General features: G+C 54.1%; 1 protein-coding gene across 1 annotated transcript; it reads right to left on the minus strand.

Moving 5' to 3' along the window:
- Positions 1-54: 54 nt before the first annotated feature.
- Positions 55-17,789, minus strand: espl1 (extra spindle pole bodies like 1, separase). Its single transcript, XM_056606675.1, has 32 exons — positions 17,619-17,789; positions 17,391-17,479; positions 16,753-17,055; positions 15,682-16,422; positions 15,411-15,512; positions 15,084-15,195; positions 14,807-14,934; positions 14,144-14,337; positions 13,438-13,680; positions 12,167-12,311; positions 11,893-12,049; positions 11,609-11,748; positions 11,230-11,364; positions 10,861-10,977; positions 10,384-10,555; positions 10,118-10,246; positions 9,609-9,765; positions 9,319-9,428; positions 8,026-9,170; positions 7,573-7,945; positions 6,881-7,015; positions 6,248-6,461; positions 5,704-5,897; positions 5,147-5,274; positions 4,669-4,791; positions 4,120-4,269; positions 3,281-3,448; positions 3,060-3,164; positions 2,850-2,965; positions 2,648-2,731; positions 1,834-1,998; positions 55-848 (listed from the first exon to the last, which is right to left on the minus strand). Exons 2-32 carry the CDS (start codon positions 17,469-17,471, stop codon positions 647-649), a joined length of 6,468 nt encoding a protein of 2,155 aa, XP_056462650.1. The 5' UTR covers positions 17,472-17,479; positions 17,619-17,789; the 3' UTR covers positions 55-646.
- Positions 17,790-17,889: the final 100 nt, after the last annotated feature.

Below are 17,889 nucleotides of genomic sequence, written 5' to 3' on the forward strand. Positions count from 1 at the left end.
TCCTACACTACAGTATTACCACAACATATTAAATCCAAGAGTGTTTTAATGAAAGCAGAACAGCTTTATTCAAAATCCAGAAGTTTTTATTTTACAACACGCATGCTTTAATATTTGAATAACCTGCAATTCCTGAAATAAAAAAGATCCAATAACATAAATACATTGCCATAAATTAGCATTTGAATTGAAAAATAAAATCTGTAAAAATCGGTTTAGGATTACACAAGAAACAATTTTAGATATTAAAATATAACCTGGATCAGAAAGGTTATTTCAGGTTCATGGGAAGACTTATACCCCACCCTAATACTGCATCAGAGAGGTCGTTAAGGATGTATTGGTAGTATAAACACCACCCTAATACTGCATCAGAGAGGTCGTTAAGGGTGTATTGGTAGTATACACACCACCCTAATACTGCATTAGAGAGGTCGTTAAGGATGTATTGGTAGTATACACACCACCCTAATACTGCATCAGAGAGGTCGTTAAGGGTGTATTGGTAGTATACACACCACCCTAATATTGCATCAGAGGTAATTTCAGGTTTACTGGTAGACTAAACACCACTGTAATAAACCATCAGAGAGGTTATTTCTGGTGTACTGGTACACTATTCACCAGCCTAATGCTCCACCAGAGGTTATTTCAGGTGCACTGGGAGCCCGTACACCACGGGCGCAGCCCCGACCAGGTGTCTGAGCTGCGTGGCCTGGCGGGCGGGGCCCATGTAGTCCAGGAGGGGGGCCCCGGACCCGGCCGACAGCCAGGACTCCAGCAGGGCGGTGGTGAAGCGGTCGATGTCCCGGTCCGTGACGTCCCACAGGGTCCCCAACACCAGGGGGCTGCAGGGAGGCAAGGACCCGTGAGCAAGGCACCGCAGACGGGTCAGCAGGAATCATCAGGGTTAAGATCGGAATCAGCGGCCATCATTTCAACAGGCAGTATGCCTCAAACACGTCATAACAGTCCTAGTGATTCCTGTGTTTCACAGTCCTAGTGAGTCCTGTGCGTACCAGTCCTAGTGAGTCCTGTGCGTACCAGTCCTAGTGAGTCCTGTGCGTACCAGTCCTAGTGAGTCCTGTGTGCATCAGTCCTAGTGAGTCTGTGTGTACCAGTCCTAGTGAGTCCTGTGTGTACCATTCCTAGTGAGTCTGTGTGTACCAGTCCTAGTGAGTCTGTGTGTATCAGTCCTAGTGAGTCTGTGTGTACCAGTCCTAGTGAGTGTGTGTGTATCAGTCCTAGTGAGTCTGTGTGTACCAGTCCTAGTGAGTGTGTGTGTATCAGTCCTAGTGAGTCTGTGTGTATCATTCCTAGTGAGTGTGTGTATCAGTCCTAGTGAGTCTGTGTGTATCAGTCCTAGTGAGTCTGTGTGTATCAGTCCTAGTGAGTCTGTGTGTATCAGTCCTAGTGAGTCCTGTGTATCAGTCCTAGTGAGTCCTGTGTGTATCAGTCCTAGTGAGTCTGTGTGTATCAGTCCTAGTGAGTGTGTGTGTATCAGTCCTAGTGAGTGTGTGTGTGTATCAGTCCTAGTGAGTGTGTGTGTATCAGTCCTAGTGAGTGTGTGTGTATCAGTCCTAGTGAGTCTGTGTGTATCATTCCTAGTGAGTGTGTGTATCAGTCCTAGTGAGTCTGTGTGTATCAGTCCTAGTGAGTCTGTGTGTATCAGTCCTAGTGAGTCCTGTGTGTATCAGTCCTAGTGAGTCCTGTGTATCAGTCCTAGTGAGTCCTGTGTGTATCAGTCCTAGTGAGTCCTGTGTATCAGTCCTAGTGAGACTGTGTGTATCAGTCCTAGTGAAGCTGTGTGGGTGTGGGTGGCCGTAGGGTTACCAGCCGGCCGTGAGGTAGTGGAGGATGATGCCCGTTCCCTCCAGGTCACCGCGCACCGCCAGGGCGGCGCTGCTGCAGCCGAACAGGAGGGCCGCCGCCCGCAGGTCCTGCTTCAGGAGGCTCCGTGCATCCAGGTAGCGTACGCCGGCGCCGTGGCCCACGTAGCTGAGGGCACACGGGGAGAGAGAGAGGGCTCAGAGAGGAGAGAGAGAGAGGAGGCTCAGAGAGGAGAGAGAGGGAGAGGGGGCTCAGAGAGGAGAGAGGGCTCAGAGAGGAGAGAGAGAGAGGGGGCTCAGAGAGGAGAGAGGGCTCAGAGAGGAGAGAGAGAGAGGGGGCTCAGAGAGGAGAGAGAGAGGGGGCTCAGAGAGGAGAGAGAGAGAGGGGGCTCAGAGAGGAGAGAGAGAGAGGGCTCAGAGAGGAGAGAGAGAGAGGGGGCTCAGAGAGGAGAGAGAGGGAGCTCAGAGAGGAGAGAGAGGGAGCTCAGAGAGGAGAGAGAGAGAGAGAGGGGCTCAGAGAGGAGAGAGGGAGGGGGCTCAGAGAGGAGGCTCACGAGTGTTCGAGAAAGAGGTAGCTCAGAGAGCGAGAGAGTTGGCTCAGCACGGGGCCCAGTCACAGAAGGGCCTCCCAGTGGGTGCTTTATCACACGTTCTTCCAGATGACGAGACACAGTCCACATAAAAACGTTACTAAACATTTCTTTCATAAATTTCAGATCATTATGAATGTTTCTACGTGGAATGTTCCGTCCAATCAAACTATCCACTCGTCCGTCAAGCTGGTGAAATTATAGCTTAGCATCCGTCCCAAAACTCACATGTAGAGGTCCTTGGTGGCCACCGCCTCCTGCAGCTGGTCGGAGTCAGGGACGGCGCCACACACGCCCTGCCAGTCGCGCTGACTGTGAGATAAACCACAGGGGGGTCAGGGAACAACGGAAGGAGACGTGACCGCTCCGCCAATGTACAGCGATGTGTCAACAGTCCGGCCCTCCGTGGCGAGGGCATCTCCAGGCTCACCTGCTGAACAGGTCTTTGAAGCGGTCCTCTGTGTTGCTCAGGTTGGCGTCGGGGTTCAGCACGTAGTACACCTGCTTGGGGTCCACCCCCTGCTCCAGGATGCACCGAGGGTCCCACTGTGGGGGGGGAGAGAGAGCGTGGCATGACAAGGATCCCGAACGCTCCAGACCAAACAGCAAGGCATCTCGGGTAGGTTCGCTAAGGGCTCACCTCTCTCTGAAGGCAGGCTCCCAGCAGGGAGTGTAGAGACGGCATCCTCGTCACCGAGCGAGGCCTCAGGCACAGCATGCACTCCCACGGTAGTTTCTGGAGGTGCTGGAAGAGTGAGGAGATGGTGGTCATTGTCACCGCCTCAACTCCCCTCCGTACAGACCGTCGTGTGAAGAGCCCTGTAGGGGATGGGCCGAGAGGGGGGGGGGGGGGACCCTCACCTTGTCAAGGATGAGAACCACGTGACCCTTGGGTTCCGCCCGGGACGCCAGGCGGTAGACGGCGTCCTTGAGGACCTCGTCACAGCAGCCGTCCCAGGCGGAGGACAGGCCCTGGGAGAAGAGCTGCAGGTCTTCAGGACTCAGCAGAGGAGCTGCGGAGAGAAACACCTAGAACACAGAACCCCAGGGGGGAGGAGCATATCATTAGAACAAACACCTAGAACACAGCCCCATGGCGGAGGAGCATATCATTAGAACAAACACCTAGCCACATGAGGGACGCACAATTAGGCCTGGGTGATTAATCTAATTTTGATTGCGATTTCGATTTTAGCGTCAAACGATCAGAAAACTAATATAATCAAATCTTCTTTATTTATTTTTTATTAAATGTTTGATAGAAAGTGCAGCTGGACATTATTTTAGATTTGAACATTTTCTTTTGGACCATTTTGTGTATTTTTTTAAGGATCAAAGTTCTCAGCTACAAAGTTTTTATTGGGAGAGACATGCTGAATAAACACATCATGTTTTCAAGTTCAAAAATAATAGTTTGATATTAGTGATATTAGTATTGAGCAAAATAATCGTAATTATGATTTTTTTCCATAATCGAGCAGCCCTACTCATAATCCATTAGAACAAACACCTAGAACACAGCCCCATCTTCCTGAAAACGTGAAGTTCTCCAACAAGACATTGCTAGCCGTCGACTACACTCTTCTTTATGCATCTTTTTCTGTATGTGTTTTGTGTTCATCTTTCATTCATGACTTCTCCTCCCATCAGTGGGTCGATGTGAAGGCCTCTGAACAGACAGACAGACAGACGTGTCCTACCATCAGCATGTCCTCACTGGCCACCAGACCTCTGGCCGCCATCACGGCCTGCAGCCGCCGGACCTGGACCGACAGCTCCGTGTCGGAGGTGAGCGGGAGCAGCATGCTCCTCCAGCAGCCCAGCAACGCCTCCATGCTCTTCAAGACCCGCTACCGAGAAGAACAACAAGGCATTCTGACCCGGCTCCTCACCAAAACATACACCCTCACGTGTAGTTCCTCTAACGGCCATTAGGCGGTTCACAGCAGGGACCAACCTGTAGTACCTCCGTTATCTACAGTCCCAGAGCCAAGACGCACACAGAGAGAAAAAGACAGAGTGAGATAGTGCGCGAGTGGGAGAGAGAGAGTGAGAGAGTGTGAGCATGAGTGTGTGAGAGTGAAAGAGAGAGTGGGAGAGAAAGAGGGTGTGAGCATGAGTGTGTGAGAGTGTGAGAGTGAGAGAGTGTGAGCATGAGTGTGTGAGAGTGAAAGAGAGTGAGAGAGTGTGAGCATGAGTGTGAGAGAGTGAAAGTGAGAGAACGTGAGGGCGTGGGAGAGTGTGCGTACCTTGAGCCGTGCGTCCAGCCCCCGGCGCCCCTCCCACCAGCGGTTCTTCTCTGAGAACCAGCTGACGACCTTCTGCTCCGCATGGATGCGGTCCATCTCCTGGACCAGCCCGCTGACGCCCTGCTGCAGGGGAGAAGGGTCATTATGGGACCTGCATCCTAACAAACCCTCAGTACCGGCCCGGGACCTTCCTGGAGGACGCTGGGGCGGCATGTGGCTCAGGGGTTGGCCGGAAACCGGTCAGTTGCTAGTTCGATCGCCGGCTCGAGTGTCGAGGTGTCCCTGAGCGAGACACCTCACCCTAACTGCTCCAGACGAGCTGGCTATCTCCTTGCATGGTTGACCCCGCCCTCGGTGGGTGAATGAATGGGTGAATACGCTGTTTAAATGCAGTCTATTTTCCATGTTCTCTCCAACATTTATTATGGTTTTAAACACGGTCACGTTGCCGTGGCTACGCCCCTGAGAGCTTCCTCACCTGCGGGCCGGAGGAGGGGATGTGGACAGTGATGGGGGCGGCGCCTCTCTCCAGACGGGTCAGCAGCAGGCTCTCTCCCACCTCCCCGGGCCGCACCCCGACCAGGGACAGCACGCACACCGTCAGCCCTGACCGGGGGGGAGGGGGGGGGGGGGGGGGGGGGGGGAGGAGGACGAGAGCGTTTAGAAGAGGAGCCAACAAGCACGCAGCTTTAGCGTGACCAGGGACGATATTTACAGTTACATTTAGCAGACGCTTTTCTCCAAAGCTACTTACAATAAGTACATTTGTCAGAAGAAAAGAGAAAGAACAATATATTGCCGTCGGTACAGTAAGGATGTTCATAGAACCAAGTGCCAAGCAATAACAGTCGCTAGGTTAGCCGATTCCCTGTATACAACAAAGACCATGCCAAGATGCTACACAATGCTAAGAACTATTTTTAAATGCAAGGACGTACACACAACCCCCCCACACACACACACACACACACACTATGGTCATAAGCAAGACTGGACCAACGGAGAGCGATACCATCACACAGCGTGTCCGTTCACCTGAGGGCAGCCGTTCCACCTGCTGCAGGAAGTCCTGGCTCTGCTGCCGGGGGAAGGTCTCAGGACAGGCGGCCGGGAAGCCGAAGAGCTGCTCCAGCTGCTCCAGCCTGCCCTCTAGAGGCGGCTCCGGGCTCTCCTCCAGGCGAAGAGACGCCAGCCGCTCCGTCAGCTCGTTGGAACCCTTCTTCAGTTTCCTGATTCCGACGAGACAACGCCATTATCAGAACTCAGACGGCGAACTCCGATAGCGAAATACACATCGGAGCGGACTAACGATGATTAAAGTTGTCGCGAGTTTGACGTCGGACTCGATTAGAAATTGCCAGTGTTTTAGTAAATTATCTCAATGTATTATATCACTATTGCCCTTAGTATTGAACTTGTGTTTTGTCTTGTGTTTTGTGTTTTGTGTTGGAGCTGTGTACTGCTGTGCATCTTGGCCAGGTCACTCTTGTAAAAGAGAGTTTAATCTCAACGAGAGTAACCTGGTTAAATAAATGAATAATAATTCTAACGATTGAGCGGAGGGGCCGAGAGGCCTTACTTGAGGCGGACGGCGAGGTGCCTCAGCGTGTGGTGGCGGTGGGCCACGCCCAGGGAGTGCGTGTGGAGCATGGCGGCGGCGGGGGCGTCCAGCTGGCCCAGGCTCAGGGCCAGGAGGCCACACAGGGCGGGGTACAGGCCCGGGGAGGGGAGGTGCTGCAGGGACAGCCAGGCGGTGCGCAGCAGAGACTGGACGCTCTCCAAGGAGAGGTCCTCTATTATTCAACATGGAGACAGAAGGAGGGAGACGGTTGGGGAGGCTTTCACCCCGACTTCATCTTGACCCATTTAAAACTCTTTTGGGGGACCTTTGACATTTACATTTAGGGTATTTATTTACATTTAGGGCTTATATCCAAAAGGGACTTACAATAAATGTAGGGCTTTTATTTACATTTAGGGCTTTTATCCAAAGGGATAAAACAATTTACTTACAATAAATACATTTCTAAGAAAAAACCAATATGGCCGTCGGTACAGTAAGGATATTCATAGAACCAAGTGCCAAGCACTAACAATTGATAGGTTAACCACATCCAGTATATAATAATAATATAACAACATAAAATAATAATACATATGATATCAGATGGTGTGGAGTGGACAACACTTGGACTGATGGGAGGATCTTCACCTGGGGGGGCGTCTGAAGGAGCCAGGTGGGCCGGTAGACCTCCCATCAGAGGCCCTGGTCGGCTGAGCAACGTGGACCGACTGACCCTCTCCAGGTCCCCACACCGGTCCCTCCGGAGGACCTCAAGGTCTGCGTCTGCACAGCCGGGGCAGAGTGGGTTGTGAATGAAGAATGATACAGACATGGTGGATATGAACGAGTGAAACCTAATTGTTTTGAAAGAGTCCATGTCGCTGGACCTCAACAGGTCTCTGAGTGGCAGGAGACATTCTGAAGGCAGGAGACCATCTGAAGGCAGAAGACCTTCTGAAGGCAGAAGACCTTCTGATAACAGAAGACCTTCTGAAGGTAGAAGACCTTCTGATAACAGAAGACCTTCTGAAGGTAGAAGACCTTCTGATAACAGAAGACCTTCTGAAGGTAGAAGACCATCTGATAACAGAAGACCATCTGAAGGTAGAAGACCATCTGAAGGCAGAAGACCTTCTGAGGGCACAAGACCTTCTGATAACAGAAGACCTTCTGAAAGCAGAAGACCTTCTGAAGCCAGAAGACCTTCTGAAGCCAGAAGACCTTCTGAAGCCAGAAGACCTTCTGAGGGCACAAGACCTTCTGAAGGCCGAAGACCTTCTGAAAGCAGAAGACCTTCTGAAAGCAGAAGACCTTCCGACGGCAACGTGTGGGTTCCCTACTTGCGGCGGCGTTGTCCTCGGCGTCAGACCCCCGGAGGACCTCCATGCTGAGGTCCAGCCCCGCTGCGGCCATCTCCTCCTCCTCGATGGTCCTCATCTTCTCCGGCTCGCCCTCGGCGCCCCCGGCCAGCGGCCTCCTGCCTCGTCTGGGCCGGGCCGCCTCGTCCTCAGAAGAGGACGGAGGCTGAGGCTGAGCGGTGGTCTTTTTCCTGCCGGGCCTCTTGACGGGGGCCTCCGGCAGGGGCGTCTCAGGGGCCGCTCTGGGGCCCCGCCCTGCCGCCTTGCTGGCCGCGGCGGTAGCGCGCTTCTTGGGCACCGCGGCCTTCGCCTTGGGCTCCACCTCCTCGGCGTCACTCTCGTCACTGAAGTCCACCTGCGGAAGAAGACGGTGTTCAGAGGAAGGGGCCGAAGGGGAACGTGGACCGGAGAACCCTAACTGAAGTCACGGTTTACCTTGAAGCGGGACTTCTTTGTGCGTCTGGGCGCGCCGGGGACGGGCTGAGGCTTCTCTTGATCCGGAGACCCTTCCTCGTACACTTGGAACGGCGTTCGAGTAGAGGCCCTGGACGGTCCCCTGGGGGCCCCGGCACGGGGCCTGGGGACCGGGGTACAGACCACGGTGGGGACCTCCGTGTCAAAGGCGAAAGAGCTGAGCTCCGTCCCCGCGGGTCTGGCTCTCGACGGTCTGACGGCAGCTGGAGTTTTGGGGAGCAGACACTTGGCTCTGGAAGAGGAGCTGGTCACCTTGACGCTAGGGAGCAGAGCGCTGGTCTTCTTTGGCTCCTTCGTCTTCGTAGGAAGCGCAGAGTCTTTAAGGGTACTGACGGGGTCCTTAGGCTTCTTCAGGCCTTCTGGAGGCGGGGTCGACGGTCTCAGTGCGGACCTCTTTGTGTCTCTGGGCGGATTCCAGGTCCATGCACCGGAGAAGAGCTCTTCTGGGCTGCAGTTCCTCTTCCCAGCCAGGGTGAGAAGGGACGCCATGGCCTTGGTGGCCATCAGCCCGGCCCTCGCCGGCCTCAGCACGGGGGAGGGACTCACACTGACAAAGGCAAGGCCGGCCTCCATGATGTCCCACACGTCCTGGACCGGGTCCAGCCGGGGCCCGAGGCCGGCCAGGGCCATGCTGAGGTAGGTGCGACCGACCACGTCCAGCATCAGGCCGGGCTCCGCGGGGCCCGGCGAGGGGAACAGCGCGGCCAGCCGGGCCGAGAGCTTCTCCGTGACGCTCCGGCAGCGGGTGAGCGCGGTGCGGTGCAGGATCCGGCTGACGCGCCCGTCACCGGGCTCCAGCAGGAGGGCCAGGTCGGCCTGGGCGACGGCCCAGCGCGCCGTGACGCGCCCCAGGCTGGGCGTGCCGCAGCAGGGGCAGCGGCAGCCCGCCGCGTGGGCCAGGGAGGAGAGCCAGCGGCGGGGCTGGGCCTTCAGGGGCGGGGAGCTGCCCTGGTCCTGCTCCGCGGTCTCCTTGGTGAACCACCGGGTGCTGAGGAGCCCGCTGTAGTCCTCATCCGGGCTCGGGATCGGGGCCGGGGCCTTGGCGGCCGGACGGCCCTTCCTGGGTTTGATCTTCACATCCGTCTTCTGCTCGGGGGGGGCGACGTCTAGAGGACGGGAAGACACACCTCATGAATACCTGACAACCCATGACCACCTGAACCCATGAACACCTGAGAACCCATGACCACCTGAACCCATGACCACCTGAACCGAAGGGGAACCCCTCCTGACACTCAGCATCTGGCCACTCACCCATACAGAGCTCCAGAAGGTTCTTCACTCTGTCCAGGTCGAACCCACTCTGCTCCTGCTCGCCCTTCATCATCTCCAGCTCCGCCTTCACCACCAGGAGCTCCGCGCAGCTGAACCGCACAAACAGTCAGGGCGACAAACACAAACCAGAAGAAACGTATAAAAGAAACGTGCTTATCAATTGATTTCTTAATTTTTGAAAAAAACAAAACAAAGAGGGACCAAAGCCTGGTTTCAAAAATTGCAGGAGCCATTAAACAGCTTTAGTGCGAGAGTCCAGGCCTACGTACTGGCTGACGGCCTGCAGCTTGGCGGACATCTCCAGGGCCTCCAGGAGCAGCAGCTTGGCGTCGTGCACGGACCCGCTCCGGCTCCTCACCTCCACCATCTTCAGCGAGCAGCCCTGCAGCTCGGAGAGCACCAGCCACTTCAGAGACAGGTTCTCCCCTGCTCCCGGAACACAGAGACAATTACATTTAGGGTGTTTAGTGGACGCTTGAACATGAACACATTCACACACCGACGGCGGAAGTCAAGCATGCAGGGCGACAGCCAGCTCGTCCGAAAGCAGTCAGGGTGAGGTGCCTTGCTCGGGGACACCTCAACACTCACAGCCAGGGACGGATCTAGCAAAACTACCGGTTACAAGTCAGTCGCTCTACCGCCTAAGCTAAGCCGACCCCGGAGACACACAGAGGCTGGGTGTGAGAGAGACGGGCGGGGGTCCGTGGGTCCCTCTAACCCCGCCCCCTGGTACCTGTCTTGGCCCCTGTGACCCTGGGCCCAGCCCGGTACCTGCCTTGGTCTACGAAACGTGTTTCCGCGGTGCCGCTGATGCTCATGTACAGCCCGTTCCCCACCAGGGTCACCAGCAGGCTGGCCAGCAGCTTCAGCGCTCCGTGCATCGCCGTGTCGGCGCTCTTGAACCCTGAAACACAAACGACCAGCAGCCAATGAGAGTGCAGCTGTGTGTTTGGTGGTGGTTTGGCGTGAATAAGCGGTGGTTGGGCGTGTCTGAGCGGTGGTTGGGCGGGCTGGCGGCTGAAGGTGGGGGGGGGGGCCCACCATGCTGGTGGATCTGCTGCCGTAGGGCGGCGGGCAGGGCTCCGGCGTCCAGGCCCAGGTAGGAGCTGCAGGCCTGGAGCGCCTGGGCCCGCAGCAGGTACCAGCTCTTGGATTGCCTCTGCTCGTTCACCTCCTGGAGCACCTCACACAGGAAGGGCACGCCGCGCTCCACCTGCAGAGGGAGCCCCCGGACGCATTTTGGGGTTAACATCCCCGCAGAGGATCCCCCAGCCACATGTTGGGGTCAACACCACCAGAGTAGACACAGAGCAATAGTTTTCGTATTGTTCTGATAAACAACAAAATATTTTAATTACTATAGCCATTGGCAACAGATGTAAACAGTATTTTTGCCTCATGTTTCAACAACACAATTATATTCCATCCGTTTCCTGTCAACACCTAACGAGCTTAAGGCCTCATTAGCGCCGTGGGAGAGAGGGCAGGACAGTCCCAGGCTGTCGGTGGTGAACTCACCTGTCCTGTACTGTAGCAGCACTGGGCCCTGAGCAGGACAGCGTACAGCGCCAGGGGACAGGGCTCTTCAGGAGGGCCCTCGAAGCTCAGGTACGGCTCCGCCTCCCCCAGCAGACCCTGAACCAGAACAGTCATATGTTGGCGTGGATGAACCACAGCAGGTGGGTTTTGAGAAGCACGTGAGAACACGGTAGGTCACAGCGCTGATCATCTGTTAACAACGTTAACAGATTAAGTAAAACTGGGACACAAGTCCCATACGCGAAGGGCCTCCTTGTACACGTTGGGATAACAGGGTTAATGTGAAAGTAAGTTTTTAGTTTTTCAGGTGAAAGGAATGGAAACCAGTTCGTCCCCACGGCGACCGACCTCGGCCAGTTCAGGACAGCCCAGGTCCAGCAGGAGGCGGGCCGAGTGGCACAGCGACCCGGCACATCCTTTAGCGTCGTCAAGGCGACGGGCCAGGTCCAAGGAGAGCTGGTAGGCTTCCAGAGCCTTCAGCGGCTGGTGACAGAGAGGAACACACACAGTTTGGGTGCTGGGTGAAGACCTCTCATGCACAGGTGCTTTACTGGTTAGGGAGGGTCTTGTGTTCTGGTGCTGTGCTGGTTAGGGAGGGTCTTGTGTTCTGGTTCTGTACTGGTTAGGGTGGGTCTTTGGTTGTCGTGCTGTACTGGTTAGGGTGGGTCTTGAGGTGCTGTACTGGTTAGGGTGTTCTGTCGCTTTACTGGTTAGGGTGGGTCTCTACCTTCCCCATGAGTCGGAAGAGGGCGGCGGTCAGACTGATGGAGCTGTAGCTCTGCTTGGGACAGCGGAGCTCTGACAGGACATCGCTCTGCAGGAGAGAAGACCAGATGTCCAGGGCTCTCTCCAAGGGCTGGCAGAACTCTGAGGGAAACAATCAGCACATGGTCGGATCAATAGACGACCACATACTGCAGAGGAGAACCAGTACATCTTCCACTGACTCTCAAGAAGAAGAGGACCCATGTCAGCCTCAACACGGTTTTGACTATGAAGAAGGTCTCCTACTGCTTTCTGCTGCCAGGTCGAAGAACAGGCCCTCGTAGACCAGGCTGCTGTCCTGGGTCTTCTGCTTGTCCTCGTAGTCCATGTCGTTGGTCGTGGGATTGGCCACACACTGGGTCTTATCTCGCAGCTCCTGCCGTTTCTTGTCCTTTTCGATGGCCTAAACCAATCAGACGGACAGGATGAAACCACGTAAACAAGTGTAGCATTCGAATTTAACGTCTGCCAAGGATTTGGATATCGGAGACATCTCAGAGCGAGACCCGGTCGCCCCTACCGTCTGCAGGTTCTTCTCCAGGGTGCAGATGTAGAGCCACAGCAGGACCTGGGCTTTGTCGTCCTTCAACCGCGCCGCGTTGTCAGCCGTCTCTGGCTCCTCCTCCAGCAACCGCAAAGCCTCATGGGTAAAGTCCACCGCCAGGCTGCGCAGGACACATGCATACAGTTGTTTCGATACTGATGCAAGTATCAGAAGTACTGCAATTTAGCTTACGCTAAACTACAAGAATACAAAGGCATTATTACTACCGTAATTTTCGGACTATAAGCCGCGCCTTTTTCCCCATTTTTCGATTCTGCGGCTTATATAACGGTGCGGCTAATCTAATCGATTTTTACAGCTAACGGCCACTCGGAAAATTAGTATTCGTAGCTTAAATCAGTTATCGGAGCTTCGTTGTTTTTTTTCCACGTACGTGACGTTACCAGAGCGAGGGAGGCAAACTATAAGCGTCAGCGATACCAAGCAGAGAAGCAAGAGAGGTGGAGGGAGAATAGATATCTTGTTTCCCTTTACTTTATAACACAACATTAGCGGGATCTCGGGAGGAAAAGTTATACTTAGCGAAATGCTAACCTTAGCTCAGTTGTTTGTTTACGTTTGCTGTACAGCGCCGCGCCAATCAACTGTGACTGGCTTGCTGCAGAGCGGAGCGTCTTGGGAATACCCGGACAATATAATGGATATAATATGGACACATAAGACAATCAATATTCGGTATTTGTTATGGATTTATTTTACAAATTCCCTGAAAAAATACACGTTCCAGGATGAATTGAAAAGCTCCCGTAAGGGCTGAGATGGCAGAGGACATCTGATTTGGAACGGAACAACAGCTGTTCGCTTTCAAGGGGAAAAACGAAGGAACTTCAACCTACTTAGTCCTACTAATTAATGTTCAAAAGCTATTAAATCTTCAACAAAATATGCAGATACTGTCAAAATCGGTTCCAGGGAGCATATAGGGATTATTAATGTTGTTTTTAATGGTGTTTTTTTCTGGAACGAGTATTCAAATATTCGCTGGGAAAAACCAACGAGTATTCGAAGCCTGAAAAATGGCTTTCGGGCCAGCCCTAATGGTAATTAGACATTAAAACACCTGCGGTTTATAGTCCAGAGCAGCTTATATATGTACACATCATTCAATTCAGCTGCTGCGGCTTATACTCCGGTGCGCCTTATAGTGCGGAAAATACGGTATTATAAATGTAAATGATCTGGTGCACTGACTATACACTGCCGTCAACGTATGAGAACCATCCTACCAGTCCGTCTGCTCCTTGAAGTCCTGGAAGCACACCACGCGGGCCATCTCCCCCAGGTACACGGCCCGCAGGTGGAGGTGGGCGCTGTCCTCGTGGCAGAGCTCCAGCAGGTCACACAGGGTGTTGTAGCGCTCCTGGCTGGTGTCGGCCGGCAGCTCTCTGTAGGCCCGCAGCTCCTCCGTCAGCAGGCCCAGCAGGACGTCCTCGTCGGGGAGGTCGGGCCCGAAGCCGTCGCGAAGAGTCCTGGACCGAGGGCGGGAGAGACGCATCAGGGCCCTGGTTATTCACTCGTTAAGAGGAACGGTAAATGGACTGCGTATATTGCAGCGCCTTTCCAACCACTGCCCACTCAAAGTGCTTTACAAATATTGCCTAATGTTCAGCCATTCACGCACACACCAGTGCGTGACAGTGGAGTCAACCACGCAAGCAGGAGCAGTCAGAGTGAGGCGTCTTGCTCAGGGACACCTCGACACAGGAGGAGCCGGGGATCGAACTAGCAACCTTCCGGGTATCAGCCAACCTTTTCTACCTCCTGAGCCGCATACCACCCCCCTACTTTCTGAAATTAAATTAAAGCTAGCATTTTATTTTAGAAGCATTCTTTCCTCATGCATCCCGACAGCCACCAATCAATCACACGCTGGCTAAATGCACCCGGTATCTGGGCGGTCGCAGGCAGTCATACGCTGACAGAAGCGCCTACCTGAGGCGGAGGTCCTCCTCTCCCGCACGGGCCGCTTCCGCCTTGGTGCGGACCCACAGCGAGACGGGCTCCGCCATCTGGGCCAGCACGGCAGGCCCCAGGGCCTTCAGCCACACCATGACCCAGTCCAGTGCTCGCTCCAGGCGCCCACAGCGCCGGGAGCTCTGCACGGCCAGCCTGAAGGGCAGGCTGAACTACAGACGCACACGGGGGACCACGGGAACATCAGAGAGTGCAGCATCATTCAGGGGCACTACTTCACCATGTGGTCATGTAGGCAGCAGAATTGTCCTTGAAACTATCGAGCTCAATAACTTTAACTAACAAGATGAACACTAAAAAAAGACACAAAAGACTCAAGGCTCATTTGAGTCTGCATAGCCTCCCCCCTCTTACGCAGTTATAGTATGTTATACGTCCTGGCACTAAAAAAATAGTACCTAGCCTTGTGTAGCATCTTAGCTCCATCTTTCTATGAACATCCTTACTGTACCAACAGCGATATATTATTTCTCTTTCTTCTGACAAATGTACTTATTGCAAGTTGCTTTGGATAAAAGCGTCAGCAAAATTCCCTCAATAACATCATTATGAACTACAGATGCCGTCACCACAACGACAGAGCAGGGCCCCTGGGAGGGTAAAGCACTCTGACCAACTCACTGCGTTCATGGACAGAGCTGCAGGGCTGTTCCTGCGCAGCTCCTGGCACAAGATCTCCACCAGCGTGAAGGCCTGCTCGTACAACCGGCGGTTGTGGAGCCCACACACCAGTTTGCTCACGTCCGTCACTGAAGCACAAACACATGCACACGAGTGTAAACACGTGACCACAGGCAAGTCAACGTCAGTCACTTACTGGTCCCCGATTACTGCCCGCCCTGGGAGCCTTGAGACGAACCCACCCACCGTGAGGTGAACCAGGACTTCTGGAACCCACCTGCTTTGACGTAAAGGTCCTGGTTGGTCACCTTGCGTAGCTCCAGCATCAGTCGCCCTGTCGCAGCCTGACAGTACAGCAGCACTCTGTCCAGGGCCTCTCCCTCCTCCAGCTGGCAGACGCAGGACACAGAGGAGCAGCACATACTTAATATCAGCCATGGTGACAGGTTCACCACAACCAAACACAGAAGAGCAATACATGTTTAACATCAACCAGTGCCTTGCTACAGCAGACACATCCATACACAGAGTAGCAACAGCAGACACTGGTATTAATATCAACCGCCGTTACTTCACATGATCCGACCTCGGGCTGCCGGCTCACCTGTGAGTCCAGCAAGCTGTCGTAGGCAAACAGGAAGCCGTGACACATGCTGAAGCAGAGCGCCTGCTGCATTCCCTTCTGCTCCGTCTGGGACGCCTCGTTCTGGGACACGGGACGACACAGCGGACAGCTGAGCAAACATTCAAATCAGTCACTCACAATTATGGATGGACTTACATACAGCTCTTTTGAGCTGTTTCCCCCAGTGTGCACTCCACTTAGTTAACGAGATCATCATGTCTGTTTCAGCCGGGACATTGAGGACACCCACCTTCTGCAGTGCTTTGATGATGAGCTCCTGGTGCTCCTCAAGGAAGGAGAACCAGGCCAGGAGCACGGGGGCAGGGAGCTTGCTGCAGTGCCCGGCCTCCACAGCCCAAAACACCAGACCGCAGCCCTCCAGGACGGCCTGGGTCTGCTGGGGCTCCTGGGGGCCCGAGAGAGACCTCAGGGCCCGGGCACATTCTGTGAACGCCTTGCCTCTCTCCTCGGCGAGGTCTTTAGCAGCATGAACCTTTACAGCCCATCTAGCGAGCGCCAGGGGCAGCAGGCGGGGCCGGCAGTCGGCACAGCGCCCGACCGCGCCCTCCACCTCGTCCAACAGACCGGACACAAGTGGCGAGCAGCCGGCCTTGCAGAGCAGCTTAGTGGCGGCGAGGACCACCTTGGTGAGAGCGGGTAGGCTGGTGTGCCCCATGAACTCCCCACTCCCACACTGACCGCTGCGCCAACAGCCATGGAAGAAAGACAGTGTTTCTCGGAGAACGAAGGAGCCGTCGTCGGTGGTCAGTGTTCCACGGGCCTTTTGAAACGTGGCGAAGGCGTCTTCTGCGCCTTTGGAGCAGGAAAGGGGCGCTGTGCCGCTGCTATCCAAGAGGAGGAGGAACTGCAGAGATTGCATTTGGCCGTTCAGCCTGTCTTTGGGATTCAGCGTAGTGTCGTCTTTCGCTGCGGCGAGTCCATTCCATAAAACAGCAAAACAGGTGCGCACCAAACCAGTGTAGTCTTCAGTCTGAAACAAAGAGAGATCAGGTGTGACAGGGAATATATGTTATATTTAGGACACATTAACCTTTAGCTGACGCTTTTATCCAAAGCGACTGTAACAGTTCATGCACAAATTCACACACCGACGGCGGAATCAACCAGCCAGCTCGTCGGGAGCAGTTAGGGTGAGTTGTCAGGTCTCAGGGACACCTCAACACACAGCTAGAAGGAGCCGGGGATCGATCTAGCAACCTTCCATTTGCAAGTCAACCCGCTCCGCCTCCTTAGCAAGCGGACCCGGAATATTAATGCACTCATACATCCTATCAAACTATTATTTGAGACAGACACGTACTTGTTGCGGTGGAAGAAGCCTGCTGCGAAGCAGACCCCCCAGGTGACTACACGGACCCTGTGCTCCCAGAGAGCTGAGCTTCTTCACGATGTGGAAGACGATCTTCTCCATGTACAGAGGGCTTCTCTGAGCCATGTTGGCGCCAGACGCATCATACCCACAGAGAGCCGCCTCCACCAGCCGGACAAGGCTGCTGATGTGCTCCAGGCAAGGGGGTCCCACCCCAAGCTGATGATTACAGGCTCTGATGATCCGGTCACAGATGGTGCGACCTTGGGTCCCCGCTCCGCCTCGGACATAACTCTGTCATGTGACCCGAAAACAGATGAAGTCGTACATTATTAACGCCAGACGTGACGAGGGGTCATCAGAAAGTACAGTAAGGGTTACAGTAGGACTAGGTCTCCCTTCTTAACAGGACATCGACTGGCTCATAGGACCACACTGCAGACAGACAGTCAACACGGCAGACAGACAGAACGACAACAATGCAGACAGACAGAACGACAACACTGCAGATAAACAGACAGAGAGAAAACACTGCAAACAGACAACACTGCAGACGGAGACAGAACGACAACATTGCAGACCGACAACACTGCAGACAGACAGACGGAGTTCCGCTGTTCTGAACTCACCTCGACTTCTTCGACCAAGAGCCTAGTCTCTGTGGAAGAGGCGGTCCGCCGCATGTATTCATCGGCCGTCAAACACTTCATTTCCCCAGCTACAAGGCAACGATGGTAGAGAGGTAAATACAAGCTTGGCTGACAGCTCACGTTATGGGATCATGTACCGTGAAACACATCAGCGGTGTCTCGAGCGTTACGGGAACACCAAACTAACAAACTACATTTTTGTCTTACCGTTAGGGACGCTATTAGAATAACCTTCTTGATGAAACCCAAATAAAGTTCCAACCGCTTTATTTTCTACTTGGTTTGCTCGTTTTCATGTACAAGTGTTCGATTTTCAAACTGTTAAAAGCATGCGACGCGTCTCCCCGCGCAGAGGATTTGAAAGCCGTTTTCAAACCAATCTTCTTGGACTTCCGCTATAAGCCGGATGTGTATAGCTTCTGGGTAATGTAGTTCTTTACGGAGATAAGATGTCATTGGGGATCGTCAACATTTGTGG

The sequence above is a fragment of the Gadus chalcogrammus genome, chromosome 13 (assembly GCF_026213295.1).
Source record: "Gadus chalcogrammus isolate NIFS_2021 chromosome 13, NIFS_Gcha_1.0, whole genome shotgun sequence".
In the NCBI taxonomy this organism is placed as follows: Eukaryota; Metazoa; Chordata; class Actinopteri; order Gadiformes; family Gadidae; genus Gadus; species Gadus chalcogrammus.

What these genes read in the sequence shown, in the direction of transcription:
- espl1 (XM_056606675.1), bottom strand. Translation starts at nt 17,471, where the DNA reads ATGAAGTGTTTGACGGCCGATGAATACATGCGGCGGACCGCCTCTTCC. An exon ending in GGACCTTTACGTCAAAGCAG is followed by an intron (nt 14,935 to 15,083) that starts GTGGGTTCCAGA and finishes TTTGTGCTTCAG; the next exon opens with TGACGGACGTGAGCAAACTG. An exon ending in CAAAGAAGTCCCGCTTCAAG is followed by an intron (nt 7,946 to 8,025) that starts GTAAACCGTGAC and finishes CTTCTTCCGCAG; the next exon opens with GTGGACTTCAGTGACGAGAG.